This window comes from Clarias gariepinus, chromosome 6, assembly GCF_024256425.1.
Source record: "Clarias gariepinus isolate MV-2021 ecotype Netherlands chromosome 6, CGAR_prim_01v2, whole genome shotgun sequence".
NCBI classification, from domain to species: Eukaryota; Metazoa; Chordata; class Actinopteri; order Siluriformes; family Clariidae; genus Clarias; species Clarias gariepinus.
The window spans coordinates 22,185,108-22,201,281 of record NC_071105.1 but is presented as its reverse complement, the minus strand read 5'-3'; the positions used below and the strand labels follow the sequence as shown (position 1 = coordinate 22,201,281).

General features: G+C 38.2%; 1 protein-coding gene across 3 annotated transcripts; it reads right to left on the bottom strand.

Annotated features, from left to right (window-relative positions):
• Window positions 1–14: 14 nt before the first annotated feature.
• Window positions 15–16,132, bottom strand: mars1 (methionyl-tRNA synthetase 1). Of its 3 annotated transcripts, XM_053498539.1 has the most exons (24): window positions 16,041–16,082; window positions 15,849–15,888; window positions 15,534–15,691; window positions 13,404–13,494; window positions 13,245–13,323; window positions 11,741–11,872; window positions 10,123–10,198; window positions 9,851–10,017; window positions 9,626–9,735; window positions 8,776–8,892; window positions 8,298–8,501; window positions 6,954–7,155; window positions 6,494–6,568; window positions 6,177–6,347; window positions 6,004–6,099; window positions 5,464–5,581; window positions 3,975–4,188; window positions 3,635–3,766; window positions 2,511–2,615; window positions 2,088–2,283; window positions 1,877–1,948; window positions 1,432–1,458; window positions 514–579; window positions 15–255 (listed from the first exon to the last, which is right to left on the bottom strand). In XM_053498539.1, the coding sequence occupies exons 3-24, from the start codon at window positions 15,634–15,636 to the stop codon at window positions 241–243; spliced, it is 2,568 nt and encodes an 855-aa protein (XP_053354514.1). In that variant the 5' UTR covers window positions 15,637–15,691; window positions 15,849–15,888; window positions 16,041–16,082; the 3' UTR covers window positions 15–240. The 3 variants fall into 3 exon arrangements, with proteins under 3 accessions (XP_053354514.1, XP_053354513.1, XP_053354515.1); XM_053498538.1 differs by lacking the exon at window positions 15,849–15,888 and having other exon boundaries at window positions 16,041–16,132; XM_053498540.1 differs by lacking the exons at window positions 1,432–1,458; window positions 15,849–15,888; window positions 16,041–16,082 and having other exon boundaries at window positions 17–255; window positions 15,534–15,770.
• Between the last annotated feature and the right edge of the window lie 42 nt (window positions 16,133–16,174).

The window sequence follows — 16,174 nt, the reverse complement described above, 5'->3', positions numbered from 1 at the left end:
GTTATGAAATAATTACTCTACAAAGTATTATTAGGTGATCTTAAAGCCTTTTTTTTATTGATGAACATTATTTGTATTTTGATGCTCAACATAACTGGCTTGACAGCAGTCATGTAAAGTTGGTCATGGATAATTTTCATTCACTATGATGCTTTTAGAAAAAATATCCCTGCACTATGTACCTTCTGCTAGTACACCCAAACGATGGTCTCCTCACTCCTACTCACTTTCCTCTTCTCATCAATTCTTTCCTTCCTGAGGGGTGAAAATATACAAGAACAGTTAAGAATAATTAACTATTATAGTATTAAAACTAATAATACCATGATTAAGTCTTATAGACAAAATGTATAAATATGGCATGGTGTCCAACATTGTACATTAAATATTACTAATAATTTTGGAAAAGGATTAGAAAAGACTTAAACTTATTGTACATAACAAACACCTATCTAAAGGGCAACGATCAGTAGCAACCAGCTGTTTGGCTTTCTCAGGATCGGCCGCACTTACGGTAGTGGTAGGTTTTGCAGCAGCGGGGGGCTTGGTCTGCGTTTTGCTCGTCTTGTCACTGGGATTCTGCCCGAGAAAAGAAATGACTTAGAAATGACCTTCATATTTAACACCTTAGATCCATTGGCAAAAACAGCACTATGTTAAAGTTCCCTTTCGAACGTTATTTACAGCATTAGTTGACACACCATATATTTCAGTGTTAACAAGCAAATCTAAATGGATCAAACTTGCATTTAATAAACTAAATTGCTCATGGTAAAAAATCCAGAAGTCACGTTTCTCTTCGTCGTTACAGAATTCATGCAGTATGTCTGGATTATAACCAACATATCGATTGTGATACATGTTTATATTGTTTGCTTATTTTAGTCATACATAGAATAAATATGTTTGTTGATTTGTTTAATATTATCTATATATTAAAACAATAAATAGCATGACTGTTTAATACATTTTATTACTAATTGTAATTTTTTCAACTGTACCTAAATATTAATCGTCAAATTTATGATTAATTGATATTAACCAATTCTATAGGCACAAGGCAATATCATATAATTTCACAAACCCAAATGATTAGTAAATAAAAAAATAAAATAAAAAAATCCACAAACATGCAGATTTTTTATTATTTTTTTTTCACACTGGTGCGGTGAAATTCTAATTCCACCCTCTTATTTTTGCGAGAAAGACCACTCTGCGTAGATGGCACATTATTTAAAAAAAAATCTTTTCGATTTTACTTTTTTGTCCAGCATGCCTACGGGCAAACAATTCTGAGCACAAAAACCCTAAACTAAGACACCAGTGATTGGCAGTAGCAGGCTTTGTTCTGCAGGTTCTGGATCAATTTCATACTTAAGGCATGAGTGAAGGTGGCAGCGTAGGGGCACAAAAGCATGCACTCAGATCTACCTTTCCCATAAGAGTCTCCTCCTCCGGCTGAAATGAACGTTCAAGTGGAAAGAAAAGGAAGACAGGACAAAGACTATGTTAGGTTGGACTGGAACGTGGCTGCGAGAGGTCTAGCCTTGAATTTATCAACAAAGTGAAAAGTAAATAACATGCTCTTCTGCCGTATTGTAATCCTGTTTGAAGGCGTTGTTGATGGAGGGAGCGGCTCCTGAATGGGGTTTAAAATATCACCCCATCTTACATTTTGAAAAATGTTGCAACAGGTGTGATTGGAGCTTGTTATTTCACTCGGGAATGATGTAATATCCAGACACCTCATCCAACTTATGAACCGGTCACTGTGTCACACGTCATCAAACCAGACCAATAATCATGACTGACCTCCAAAGAGAAGCCATTTAATCAAAATGATTTTAAACCTAATCTGTGGAACGCATGTACAGACCTGTTGTCCTCCGAATTTCTTCCTCAGCATCTCGATTTGCTCAGGTTCCAGCTTCTGGAACAAAGGACTGATCTGACGGGGGAAAATAAAATGCAATAAAAATCAAATGTAATAATAATAATAATAAAAACAATAAGAGTGGCTTTCATGACTAAAGAGATGAGTTTAATACAAAGCTGCTGTAGTTACACACTTATTACAGAATAATTACCGTGCCGATCTGGTGGCCGGTTGGAAGGCTGCGGAGGAAATGTCCCTCAGCACTCAGCATGGCAATGGCACAATTATCTGGAGCTTGCAGCTGGGTACGGATGGTCTGACTGATGGTAGGCATGTACGGCTCCAACATGGCCGACAAGAGACACGCCACATTCACAGACACACCGGTTACCGTGCCTGCACGTTTTCTACACAGCACACAAACATTACAACTTCAGAGCCATTTTACTGTCAAAACCAATTACTTTATAGGATGCACTAAGAGCATTTCTTATTATCGGAAGAGGTGTTTAAAATAGTGTGGAAACATCGTTTTATTAAAAAAAAAAAACATGTGCATTAATTCTATCTGAGGTAAAGCCATGGCACATTCACTCACTAAGTGACCCATTGATGCTTATTCACATTTACTTGCCTGTCCTCATCTCCTCCTTTGATCTTCTTCCAGGGTTCATTACTCTGAATATACTGGTTGCCATGACGAGAGATGTTCAGAATGCATTTCAGGGCGTCGCGAATCCTGACCAAAAAATAAACAAAAATAAATAAATAAATGTAATAAAATGCAATAATAATCACCAGGTTTATTTGATTGCATTTCCATTTATACAGTATATACATTTTAAAGTGTTTTACACACAGCTTGTGAAGTTTTAAATGCATTTTTAGAATGGGGTTAATGCAATAATAAACTACGAGATGCAAAAGTATTTATATATGTTAAAAAAATGTGCTTCATCTTTTTTGCATTTCCCCCCCCCTTTTAATTTTCTAAATTATACAATAACTAAATTATTGAAACCTAGTTGTACATGTTGCATTTTTATTACACCTGAACCAGTCAAAAGTAAATTACATTTATTTAAAAAGGTATACGCACAATTATATGCAATAAAAATATGGAATGTACTTAGGAAATACACTTATTTTAATCATGTACATTATGAGATTATGTTTTGTTTTTTTTTTTACTTGGTGCAATGTACATAGAAAACAGCATCCTCTACAGTGTATAGGGTTTTATCCCCCAGGGGTCAGGAGCAACTCGTACTGATAAAAAATATCTCGGAACTAAATATCGTTCTTGACAACGCACAACCCTTGTGCACAAATTATCAACTCACATTAGGTTTAAAAGGCAACTATATGTTTTCATTAAAGCTGACATTTTTTATTATAATTTTTTTACACAAAATTAGACTAACCAACATTTGAATAAATAACTTAACAGTTTTGTTTTTTTTGGTTTGTGCAATTGTTAGTTTCTCAGCAACGAGCAGATAATTTTTTGCCTTGTTCTTTAAACTGTGAAATAAATCAGTGCTTGGTGAGCAGTAATGAAGGAATAAGAAGTGTCCTAGAGTGCACTTTAGATAGGACAATGTTTATATTCTTTAATTGTAATAATATTATTGTTATTATTCTGGAAGGCAGATTTTTAAACTTCACATAAAATAAATGACATAAATATAGATGAAATAAATAAAATAAAATCACAAAAAAAACCTAAAGACCTAATAAACTAAAGACATTTCTGACCTGACTTTGTCCAGTAACTGGATGTACTGCTTGAGCTCCCAGGACACCTGAGCGATGAGACGCTTGTCTTCATCCTGCAGAACGATCTCCGGCACACAGCCATTAAAGAACTTGCTCACAAACATGCCAGCCCTGAGAGACCGAGAAAAAAAAATAGAGAGAAGAAAACAGAGCAGGTCAATAAAAATCCTGTATATTTACTGAGCTGTACAGAAGTGTGTGTGTGTGTGTGTAACAGTCCTTGATTATGATTTTGTGATGTTTGCATGCGTGTGTCATATTTGTATGTTTATTTAAGCAGACAATGTGTGGAAATAAAATGTGTGTGTGGTCTATACACCTGTTGATAAAATTGCCCAGGTTATTGAGCAATTCGGAGTTGTTCTTTAGAGCCAGATCAACCCAGGAGAAGGATGAGTCCTGGCCCTCAGGTCTCACGTAGGTAAGGTAGAAACGCCAAACGTCAGATGGAATGCCTGTATCTTTAGCCATGTCTCCAAACACTCCCACACCACGGCTCTTTGAGAACTTCGTGTCCTCATAGTTCAAATATTCTATGTGTAAATAAATAACAAATGAAACAAATCAATATGTTTCAAACTCAAAAAAAAAAAAAAAAGTCAATCAGCATGACTTGGTGAACACAGCTGTGTTTGAAGCCGGTAAAAACATCAATCATTAATAATGCACCAGGTCAAAACATTTCAGTCAGGCTATTGTTTTAAGGCAGTGATCCCCAAATACACTGGGCCAGGGACCAGTACTGGGCTGTAGATGATTTGGTACCAAGCCACACAGACGGACTAAAAAAAAAAAAAAAAAAAAAAAAAAAATTTATATCTATTTTATTGACTATCGGAGTCTGCAAAGTGTTTTATTTAAAAAAAAAGAAGAAGAAAATCAGATCATCTGCCACTCACTTCCATCTTTTGCCACACGTCTCTCTGTATCGGTTTTGATACCCAACAGAATTATGCATATCTCTAGCTAAAAAATGAGTGAGACAAACAAACGTCTCTGGAGAGCTTCTTTAAAAAAGAGAAAAATTCCAAATGGTGAGACACCAAAATGAGACAGAGACTGGCAAAAAAATTAAATAAATAAATAAATATGAAAATCTGCATTTAAAAGGAAATAGCAAGAGTCCTCCCTAAATTACAGGATTATTGCAACAGGTGATTCACATGCCCCGAGCCCGCTCTGTATAATTAGACGTGGCCTTAAAAGTATGTTTGCCGACGTCCTGGATTAAAAACAATGCGCAGTATCCTGAGATTGCCACAAAGGCACTGCTTCCGTTTCTTTATGAAACGGGATCGTCAGCAACGAAAACGAAATTACAGGGAAGACTGGACATAAGGAATGCACGTCGGGTGTCACTGTCTCAAATCGCTCCTAGATGGGGCTGTCTTGTCTCGCAATGAAGCTCACACAGATTTCTGTATTATGGAATGTTGTATTTATGCATTTTTTATGGCGTGCGATGACTGGGCCGTGGAATATTATCTTACATAAAGAAGAATTTAAAAAAAAAGACACCAATCCATTTTATGTCCTCATTTTGTCTATGTTGTTAAACAAAGAAAGATTACTGTTAACATACCACATTACATGGCAGACGGATATGTTTTTTGTTAACATCTTTTATATAAATAATGCTTCATGTAATGTCGAAGCTTTATTATTTTTGATAAATCCCTGTAATAACCTGGCCTTTCATGGGTTATTGCTTTATTACACCCAAAACACAATTTCACCTCATATCCGTTTAAAAATAAATAAAAAAATAAAATAAATTCATCATGTTTTTAGGTGTGGCTGTGAATCACCTGTAGCGATGAGGTTGTTGACGAGCGTGTAGTTGTCTTCTGCTCCGAGCAGAGAGCAGGGGAAAACTACACTGTGGAATGGAACGTTATCTTTCGCCATGAAGTTATACAGCTCCACCTGCAGGACAAATGAGAGCGATGCACATGTAATTTTGGTACTTCACATCATCATCATTATTATTAATATTATTACAAGTTTTTTATTCATTCAATCATTTTCTATACTGTTTATCCCGTACAGGGTCTCGAAGGTGGGCTGAGCCTATGCCAGGACACTTTTTGCACGAGACGAGGCACGCCCTTAATTAGTTAATATTGACATCTCTCAGACTAAACCGGCCCACTTCCATGTAGAGACATATGTTTATGAATCTCAATGATGGCACTCTTAACTAATCTTAATATCTCCGAAACATTCTGTACTAGTTTCCACAAACCTCTCAAGCATAGGCAGGTATACAGAGAATAAATATATATATATATATATATATATATATATATATATATATGAACAGCGTTTGAGGGGTTAATATATGGCACCTGTTGTGGGTTCTTCCACCATTTCTCCCATTCACTGGTGTAGTTGGCCGCTATGGAGAGGTAGCCAATGGGGGCGTCGAACCACACATAAAACACCTTAAGAAAAAAGGGACAAGTTAGATGTCTCAAAATAAGATCCAGTCATTAATGAGTATATAAGAGTGCCTTTCTACCTTGTCCTTATATTCTGGGAGTGGTACAGGGGTCCCCCACTTCAGGTCTCGCGTGATGCAGCGTGGCTTCAGACCATCTCTTAACCAGGAGCGAGTGATCTGCTTAGCGTTAGCTGTCCAGTCACCAGTACTAAATGACTGCTCCAGCCACTTCTCCAACTCACCTTCCAGCTAATAAATGCACACCGTCATTTTAGTGTAAAAAAACAGAACAAAACAAAAAACAAACAAAAAAACAATAATAATATATATATATATAAATATTACACAAACATTTATTTATTTATTTTTTCGAAAGTAATGACACAGTGGTTTACCTTGGGCAGGTTGAGAAACAAGTGCTTAGAGGTGCGGATCACCGGAGTGTTTCCACACACCTTACACTGAGGATCCTATGGGCAAGTCAGAGTTAAAGTCACTTTTTTTCCCCTAAGGTTAGGTTTGAAATGAGGACAAGTAGTTTCATCTTCACATAAAACACATCAGTAAAGTGCGCAAGTACAGTATGCGCCAAAATATACAGTACTGGAGTGAAAAGATGAACAATATTATACTATGAATACATATTCCTTCATCAAGAGACTTATTTCCAATGACAACTGCACAACTAAAGGTCCTTTTCACTCCTGGAAACAGGTGTATCTGGTGGTTTGCATCGGCAAACGCAAATGGACGTCTGAGATGCGCGAGTTTCAGTATTGTATATTTTGGTTCATATAGTTTATAAAAGATTTCTAACTCTAATCCAAAGGTGTTGGAGACAGGTCTCAATCATACCTTGAGCTCCACAGCGTTAATGAGGCGGCCGCACTTATCACACTGGTCCCCTCTGGCTTCAGGAAACTTACAGTGAGGACACACACCCTCCACAAAGCGGTCAGCTAGGAAGCGCTGGCAGTTCTCACAGCGTAGCTGCTCCACGGTGTCTTCGTTCAGAAAGCCCCGCTCGAGTAAACGGAAGAATATGTTCTGTGAAATTCTGTAAAAGAGTGATAGAGAAAGTAGAATGGAAAGGATGTAGGAAAAAAAGGAGCTCAAGGTGTAACATTGATCACTTAATCAATTCAATTTCAATTCGATTTTATTTGTATAGCGCTTTTAACAATTGAGATTGTTGCAAAGCAGCTTTACACAATCAAAAGAATTATTTAAGTTTGCATAAAATGTTAAAATGATAAGGTCGTCCCTGATGAGTACTGTAAGCTAAGGACGACGGCGACAATAACAATTCTTTATAGGAACTAGTAAAACACCTATTCGCTTATCTGCTTTTAGTCTCAGTCTAGTTTTAGTTGGTGGACGTTACTTTTTAAAGGTAATTACTTTTTACTAATTACATTACAAAATGACTGTCATTAACCAGTAATCAGTTACATTACTGTGTTACTTTCTGATAAAAGTAACGAGTTTGAGTACTTTTCCACTGCAGAAAATGAAACCCGTTTCGTGATTCCTCATAATACTAGTACCCCTATCTCACCTACGCAGTTTCACGCGGTGGCCGTAAGTACGGTTTATCATGATTCACTGTGTGTTTTGGCGCTGTGATTAGGTTTCCATATTTCCGCATGTCGGTCCTCGCATAGTCAAACCACATAGGTGAGATAGGGGTATAACAGCAGGAATAACAGAGGGGGGCGAGTTATCGGGAGCGGGGCTTGTAGGGCCACGCACGCACACACACACACGCACACACGCGGAATGACTGCTGTCTGGCTCACGGATTACATAAATTGTCTGAATGACGGATTACATTTTTGAAACAATATCTAAATAACCGAGTACTTAAAACTGAGTACTTAAAAAAGCGTTAGATCACTCGTTACATCAAAAAAGTAATCCAAGTACTCTATACACCCAACGTTGGTTTTAAGCAGAACATGGTTTAGTTTGATCTTCAGCATCATATGATAACCACTACTCTGCGTGGGAGAGAGAGCCAACATGATGTGCCATGATAAAGCCTGTTATTGAATTCTTGAAACTTTTGCTCTTGTAACATCACCGATCACAACAGTGTTGCTCCAGTCCACATACCCTCCCCCAATACACACTATTAATTCAGCATGTTTTCCATTTCTTAAAGCCTTTCTATCTCACACACGCTTTTCATCATCATACTCAGTCTGCTGTTGAGTAGTGGTGCGGCCGAAGTAGTCAAAGTCAATCTGGAACCACTTGTAGATGGCATTGTGGACGGCAAAGTATTTGTCACATATCTCTCTGGGCGTCAGCCCTTCCTCGAGAGCCTTGTTTTCTGTTGCAGTGCCATACTCGTCTGTCCCGCACAAATACAGCAAGTTCCACCCACGCAAACGGCCATATCTGCAGCGACACACAGAGAGAGATAGCAGGGTTTATTAAACTAAAAGTCAGTATTATACACAAAGGAAAAAGCAGATAAGTAAAAAGATTTTTTTCCTGGCATATAAGATGGAGCGCATGCTTTTATTGAATCAATTTAAGCTTAAAAGATACAGAGAAACAGTGCAGGCGAGTTAAAAAATTATTTCTTTACTCTGGTTTTCTATTACTGCTTTAGGAATTTAAAATAATGTATAAACTTATGATGAAGAGAAAGATGTAAGGACTAAGATACCTGGAGAAGACATCGGCGCTGAGCACACAACCGATGATGTTGCCGAGGTGAGGCACGTTGTTGACATACGGCAGTGCGCTGGTGACCAGAACATTACGCTTCCCTTCCTTGGGTAATCTGAGCAAATCACAAAGAAAGATCATATCATGAACATCACCTCTACAGGTTACAGCGACATTGAATCATGATTTTTGATGATCCACTTCTTCTAAAATGCAAGACTTGAACAAGCTCTTCCTAGTCAACACAAATCCACAATTTTAGTTGTTGAACTCCACAATGTCTGTCACCTTGATCAAAATTTGTCTCTAAAGCAGACTGCATAAAGTATCTGACTGGGTTCAGATCTGGACTGCTTGATGGCGAGATCTCAGGTTCATTAAAGGCAGGACACCTCCTTTTGCAACAATTTTAACACCACTAGAGAGAAAAGTGGCAAGAAAAACATTAATCTGTTGTGCAAGAGGTTCGGCTGATTCGAGGTTCTACTTTTTCTCCAATAGAATGAACTCCGTCATTCTGGGTGCTGCTTGAGGTTACACTGGTCAATCTCTTCTATGGCTATGAAAGCACCTCAACAAATGCGTCCTCCGGTTTGTTTTGTTTTTATTTTCCTTGAGCGCATGAACAGAAACATCCTCAAAAACTTTTATTTTCATGTCATTCTTCACTGTTCCCCTAACAGATCAATGCTTTATTCCCGTCAGCTTTGACACTTCACACACTTTTTGCTTGTTCTTGGATTTCCTTGATAGCCAAAAATCAGTTCGCCCCGCATAAACATGTTTGTTTGATACATGGGCATTTGAAGCGATATGGAAATTTACACAGGAGGGAATTTTAATCTTACATAGGATGTTGCCTTTCTAGAGTCTCACGACATTCTGCCAGTCCTTTACTCCAAACCTGTGCAGCTGCCTTAATCTCCTCCTCAGTCATCACATGCTCTGCGTCTTCAGTCTAAAAGACAACATTAACCACAATCAGGGTCACTAATATTATTATTATTTTTTTTTTTTATTATTATTTTTTTGCTGTTCCTCTTCTCTGCACCGAACACAAGAATATCGTGTACCTCAGTGCTCAGGTTTTCTCTTCGCTGTGTGTGTGAAGCTGGTTGCTTTTGAAGGAAATTCTTTAGAGCATTAGGCTGTTTGCCTGGCAAAATCTTCTGCACTGCTCTGGTGCATGCTGGGAGCTGACCTACACGCTCGAACCATCCTCGAACGGAACGCAGCTCACCTGAAACCAGAGGAAATCACAGGCCCCAAAAGAGAGGAATTCTTTGGTAAATATCACACAGACTGAAGCAAGCACACGTTAATAGCAAAGAGTTGATTTTCTTACCAACTTCCAAAGAGGAGTCAGACAGAACGGGATACAGCGCTGCCCACAAGACAATGTCTGCCACTTCGACTGTCTCCTGAAACACACAAGTATGCCTGGTGAAATCGTCTGCATTAGGTAGAAAATGGGGTAATTACCTGTCAGGGAATAATAAAGAGGCAGAAGAGTTTAAACACAACACAACAGCAGCAGGAATTAAACAAGAAATGTCAATGTCAAGTTCAAAAGTTAAAACGTGCCATTTCACATGCTCCCCTCCCAGACGAGTTATTTTTGGTAGATGCTGTAGATGTGCACACGCCCCTAGGCTGGTATTTGTACAATGCTCAATTATAGTCTATGACCAGTCAATTTCAAACAATCGAGTATAAAAAAAAAAAAGACATATTACAAAGATTTATTTGTTAAAACTACCTAAAACATGCCAAGTCACACACACACCTACATTATATATATATATATATATATATATATATATATATATATATATTATTTTTTTTATTTTTTTTTTTTCTTCATATCTGGACAACCGCCGTGTTGCCGAAACACAAAGGAACTTGTATGACTAGATCACTTAAATGCGCATGCTCACAAAACAGTTGTGTACAATAGAGGATAGTGTTTCTCACAGTGACCCGTTATATAATTTTTTTGGAAAAAGAGGCTGCTCCTGGATATGGGCGTACTTTGATTTTAGAAAAAATGATAATCAATAAACCATCAGTAAAGAAAAATCTTAACATCAAGAGCGTGATGTGCAAAATCTGCCACATGGAATATGCATACTGGAAAATATAGTAATAAAGTTGGCTACAATGACGATAAACTTCTGATCTGACAGTCATGTCGTATTAATAAACATTATAGGAGTAATCCAAGCGGATGTACACATGTGTAATGCACCCTGGGTGCAGTAATGGTGCATGTTATTGAGATTGATTTTCAGGAAATGGAACTGAGGCAAGATGCATCGTACTGTGTCCATTAACTGATCGTTGCTTGTTTTACTTAATGGTTACCGACTTCCATCACTAATGTACATCTGAACAGTCCTTAATCTCTACAATTTGAGAAACCCTTTAATAAAGCTATAATAAAACAACAACAACATAAATGAATGTGATGCTTTAAAATAAAAAAAGTTACCAATATAAAATCAAAGCATCTTACTGAGAGGTCTTCATTCGTATAACGTACAGAGGATGAAATCATGTTACTTTTATGGCAACACCCCTTACTACTTTTTTTTTTTTTTGCATAAATTGCTGACGGTTGTTAGCACCTCTGGAACCATGTCAGACATTTTGAAGATTTGGGGTCCTTAATCTCTGCAATGTGAGAAACCTTTTAATAATGCCTTAATAATAAACCAATAACAATAATAATAATAATACATGAACATAATGCTGGAAGTTAATTTTGTCATTATTCACTTCTGTTTCGCAATGACAGGAGAACATGGGATGTCGGATCAGCAGTGATGCAGGCACAGAAATGTGTCTGGCAGATGCATGCATCCTTACACAACAGAACGTTATGCAGATAAGATCCGTACTGGACCCAAGCCGTCTCCACGATGCTGAGCCGACCTCAGCTAGTTCAGGGTTGAAGTACTTACTGCAGTCAGAAACGGTGTGGTTTTTCCACTCAGACACTGCTCCAGCCAGCTCAGAGGTTTCCTCAACAGAGTGCCAGCCTCGTCACGTTTCCCCTGAAGCACTGCCACTTGGAGGGCCTGAAGCAGCACAGGCTACACAAACACACACAAGCCACCATTCACCAAAGTCAAACGTTAACATATTGTAGAAGTATGTTAATCATCATAGGTTTTTGAAGCCGTTAATGCCAAGTCTACTCATCTTACATGTTAGGTTGAAAGTCATCACTTAAAACACACTAAAATCTAAGCATCCTACAGAGTATTCTTCATTTGTATAAATGCTTAGAGGATGAAATCATGTAACTTCTATGGAAACACCACATATTGCTATTTCACGGTGTATTGTTTGGGTGTAAATTGCTGGGAGAAGACCTTTTGAATTTGGGGTCACATTATAAAAGTGAAACTGCATCGCAACAAGCAGCTGACTGGATTTCAGCCCATTTTGCCATTACCTTGCAGCTCACGTATTACATGTGATCTTATGGGAACAAGCACAACATAGTCAAAAAGCAGTGTTTTTTGAACACAGTACATCACTTTTTAGATAAAAATGTTTAATCTCCCAAACAGTCAGGTCACATGCCAGGTTTCAAGTTAGTGAAACACACATGAACAGAGAGTTAGTAAAAGGAGATACAATATGTGCTGGCATAAGAACAAGACTTCTTGATTTTATTATCTCCAGTGATAGTAAAAAGGCAAAAAACATTCACATAGCTAAAGTTAAACCAGTAATTATATGTCTAATACTAAGAACTAATAATAAAATACTAATAAGAGCATGGAGTTTTTTTTCAAGACGGTCCAAAAATCTAATTATTATTATTATTATTAATAAAATAATAATAATAATAATAATAATAATAATAAAAGCATTACTTTTTTTTCCCTTTTGCAGTTTCAACTGCATCTTCTTTATGTCTAAAATTACGTTTCCGGTGCAATAAATTATTTTGCAGTTGACCACAAAATTATGACCTATGACTCTTGCACAATATCTTCATATCAATCAGATCATAAAAATCTTCCACAAAGTCCATACTTTTAGACTTTCCTCTGCATGTCAACAGTTATACTAGAAATCTTCTCAAACGGGAGTCCCAGAACAAGACTTCTGCGCATCTCCTTAATCTGGTTCCTTATCTGGTTTATATTTTATGCCACGTCATAGCTCTCCCTAAACACTTTTATTACTGGATTAGAGAAATTGGCAGTGAAACTCAGATGAATATGTTAATAAAAGCGAAACTGATAATCTGCTGTTTTTTTTTCCATTACCTTGAATTCAAACCTCAGAAAAGCTAAACAGTGTGACTCTTTATAAGGAACATCTCTAAGCATACTGATGCACATTGTTAAACACAACACTGCTGGGAGTGCAAGATGCGCAAGAGCCACATTTCTATTCGTAAATACGGTAACCTTCAACAGTCATCGCTCCTGGGAAGTGGATCCTGACCTGCAATTCTGTCGCTTCCCATTCCAAGAACTGCCTGCTAGCATCTGTGATTTCTTTCCCAGCGACTTCGAAAAGATATCTGGGGGAAAATACAGGCATTTAAGGGCTTCCGCAGAAACCACCAAGGCTGAAATCATAACCGTGTTAGGACATACTTACTGGCAGATGGCATTAGCACTGAAAAGTTGCTGGCCGTTGGGTAACACCGCAACAGGCAGGACCGGGCTGTTCAGGAAGGACACCACTTTTTCTGAAAACACACGCACACAGGCAAACTCAAACTACTAACTTGGTGATTTCCAGTTATATTGTAAATAATTTCACTATACGCATTTATAGCACAGATTTAGTGTATCTGTCCCTTTTGTAAAGACATTACTGAAACATTCTGTAAATCTTCCTGTAAGTCAATCATTTCTAGAAATACACCAACACAGGACCAAAGAATATAGACAGATCGAAATTAACAAATGGCCAGTCAGTGTATACCCAGTTACAGGAATATAATCCAACCTGAATGACTTGCATACAAGATTTTATAATAAGAATGTGATTCATCATGCTTGTTGTCGCATCAACGACCCTGACCAGACGATTCGTATCGCTCATAACTTGATGAAACTCAGTCACTTCTGTTACGCTGCATTTCTTACTCACTCACTCAGTGTCTATACCACTTTATTCTGTATGCAGGGTCGTGAGGGGCCTGGAGCCTATCCCAGGAAACTCAGAGCACAAGGCTGGACTGCTTCTGCACAAGGCACAAGAGCACAGAGCACAAGGCTGGACTGATTCTGGACTGGTTGCCAATCCATTACAACGCCATAAAGCCAATTCTGCATGTGGGATGAAACCAGAGCACCTGGAGCAAACCCACCAAGCATGGTGAGAACATGCAAACTCCCTCCATATACAGCCAAAGCAGGAATCGAAATCAGACCTGTACCCTGGAGGTGCACGATGGTGGTGCTAAACACTAAGCCACCATGCCACCTGATGCATTCCTGATCTTCAAAACAATCATTTTCCCTCCCACGTATTTTCTTTGCTTGGATTTTCTATTCTTTCCATGACCTTGAACACGCCTAAAAACACAATGTAAGTAAGAAGACTTTCAGTTTTGTTTTTACGCATCAACAATGAGCCCTCATTGTGATTACTTATGGATAAGATTGCCGAGAGGAATCACAAACCTAACTTCTCACAGAAAGACGTTCACAAATAAATTTGGAGCAGAAACATGAAACACATCAGTAATATTTCTTTATGAACTAAAATAGCTTTCTGAGCATAATCATGGATCAGTGATAGGCCATACATCCCAGCCGATGCCCTACACCAAACTAAAACCTGGGTTAAAAAATAAGAAGGGTTGCATCAGGCAGGGTGTTTGGTGTAAAACCTGTGCCACAAAAACATGCAGATCACGTGATCTGCTATGGCAACTCCTAAGGGGAGCAGCTGAAAGAATGAAACAGACTTTTCATGAAACAGACTTTTCACCCTAGTATCAGGATTGAAGATAAACCAGGGTATTCCACTGATTGCTGAAAAAATATATAGCCAATAAGGGGGAACAATAATTTACATTATTGATCATATATTACAATGTAATTGTGTGAATTGCTGGTACTTCCAGTTCTCCATGAAGACTGAGCTATCAGAAATATAAACAAAGCAACCACTTTTTAAAAGGTATACAGAGTTGTCTTTTTGACGAGTGAATGAGATGTTTTTTAAAAGTGAAACTGCATAGCAACAAGCATCTGAGTGGATCTCAGCCCCAGGTGTTGCGCTCGCTCATCCTGCTTTCACAGCAGGACCAGCAAACCACCACCACTGGCCTGAGACAGATAAAGCAATAGAAAAAAAGGAAAAACTTATCACAAAAGGGTGGACATGATTAAGGGGTGAAAGTGTGTAAAAGTAATATGGAGAAGAGAAAGCTGTGTGATTATTATTATTATTATTATAAGTAGAGATCTGTTTAAAAATTCTGCCCCCCTCTCTTGGGGTTTCTGCACCACAGTTACATCACCAGCCTTAACCCATTCAGTATCTACAGGTTTGTTGGCGTCTTTAACACTTTTTGCCCCTTGATCATAATAATGGGTCTGAACAATCTGAGTCATTCAGTCTCATACACTCCTAGATTCTTCCTATAGAAAGTCCTGCCACATTGATCACAGAAAATCCCTCAGCCACACTAAAACAAACAGGCATCCTTTTACGCATTTTCTGTGTGCGAAGTTAATTTTGACAGAAAGGAGCATGAACTGATCCTCTCACCCTCGTGGCTCAGCAGCTGCACGTCACTTTTCACTCCGGTGTGCTCGAGCGCCGCGAGCGCTTTCACACACTGCGGGTTTCCTTCACTCACACACAGCTTCATCTCTTCTGTTCTGCCGCCGTCAGTCTACAGGATAGATCTTACAACCCGGAGAGTTCTGTCAGAAACATAAAACAGTTAATACAACCGCTTTTATACCTTCACAAGCTGATGCAACTTGGCACCGGATAACTGCAACTCGGCACGTTGTAGTTTTTACACATCCGGTTCGCTGTTTACACAGGCTGGACGCGCTCTCAATTGGACTACATTACCCATAATCAGTGAAGGATGTCGTAAAAAGCATTGCACTTCCTGCGTGTAGAAAGTTGAGCAACTTTTAAAATATGCTATATTATTACAAAATATACTGCTGACATTAAATCTTATAAATACAATAATGATAATAATAATTATTATTATATAATTCGGAGTTAAAATTATTCTAATCCATGTTGAATAATTACCCGAGCAGAATGAATGAAGTCGGCTCCTCACCGATTTGTTTTCCGAAGCCCTTATGTGACGCACTATGTAGTGCTCGTGTTTAGGGGAGAAGTGGTTTATTGTGACGCCGTCTAAATAAGACCAGAATTTGGTC

Coding starts and splice junctions, on each gene's coding strand:
- mars1 (XM_053498538.1), bottom strand. CDS start 15,636: ATGAAGCTGTGTGTGAGTGAAGGAAACCCGCAGTGTGTGAAAGCGCTC. Junction 7,156..8,297: donor ACTACTCAACAGCAGACTGA/GTATGATGATGA, acceptor ACTCTTTTACAG/AATTTCACAGAACATATTCT. Junction 6,100..6,176: donor TCCCAGAATATAAGGACAAG/GTAGAAAGGCAC, acceptor TTTTTTCTTAAG/GTGTTTTATGTGTGGTTCGA.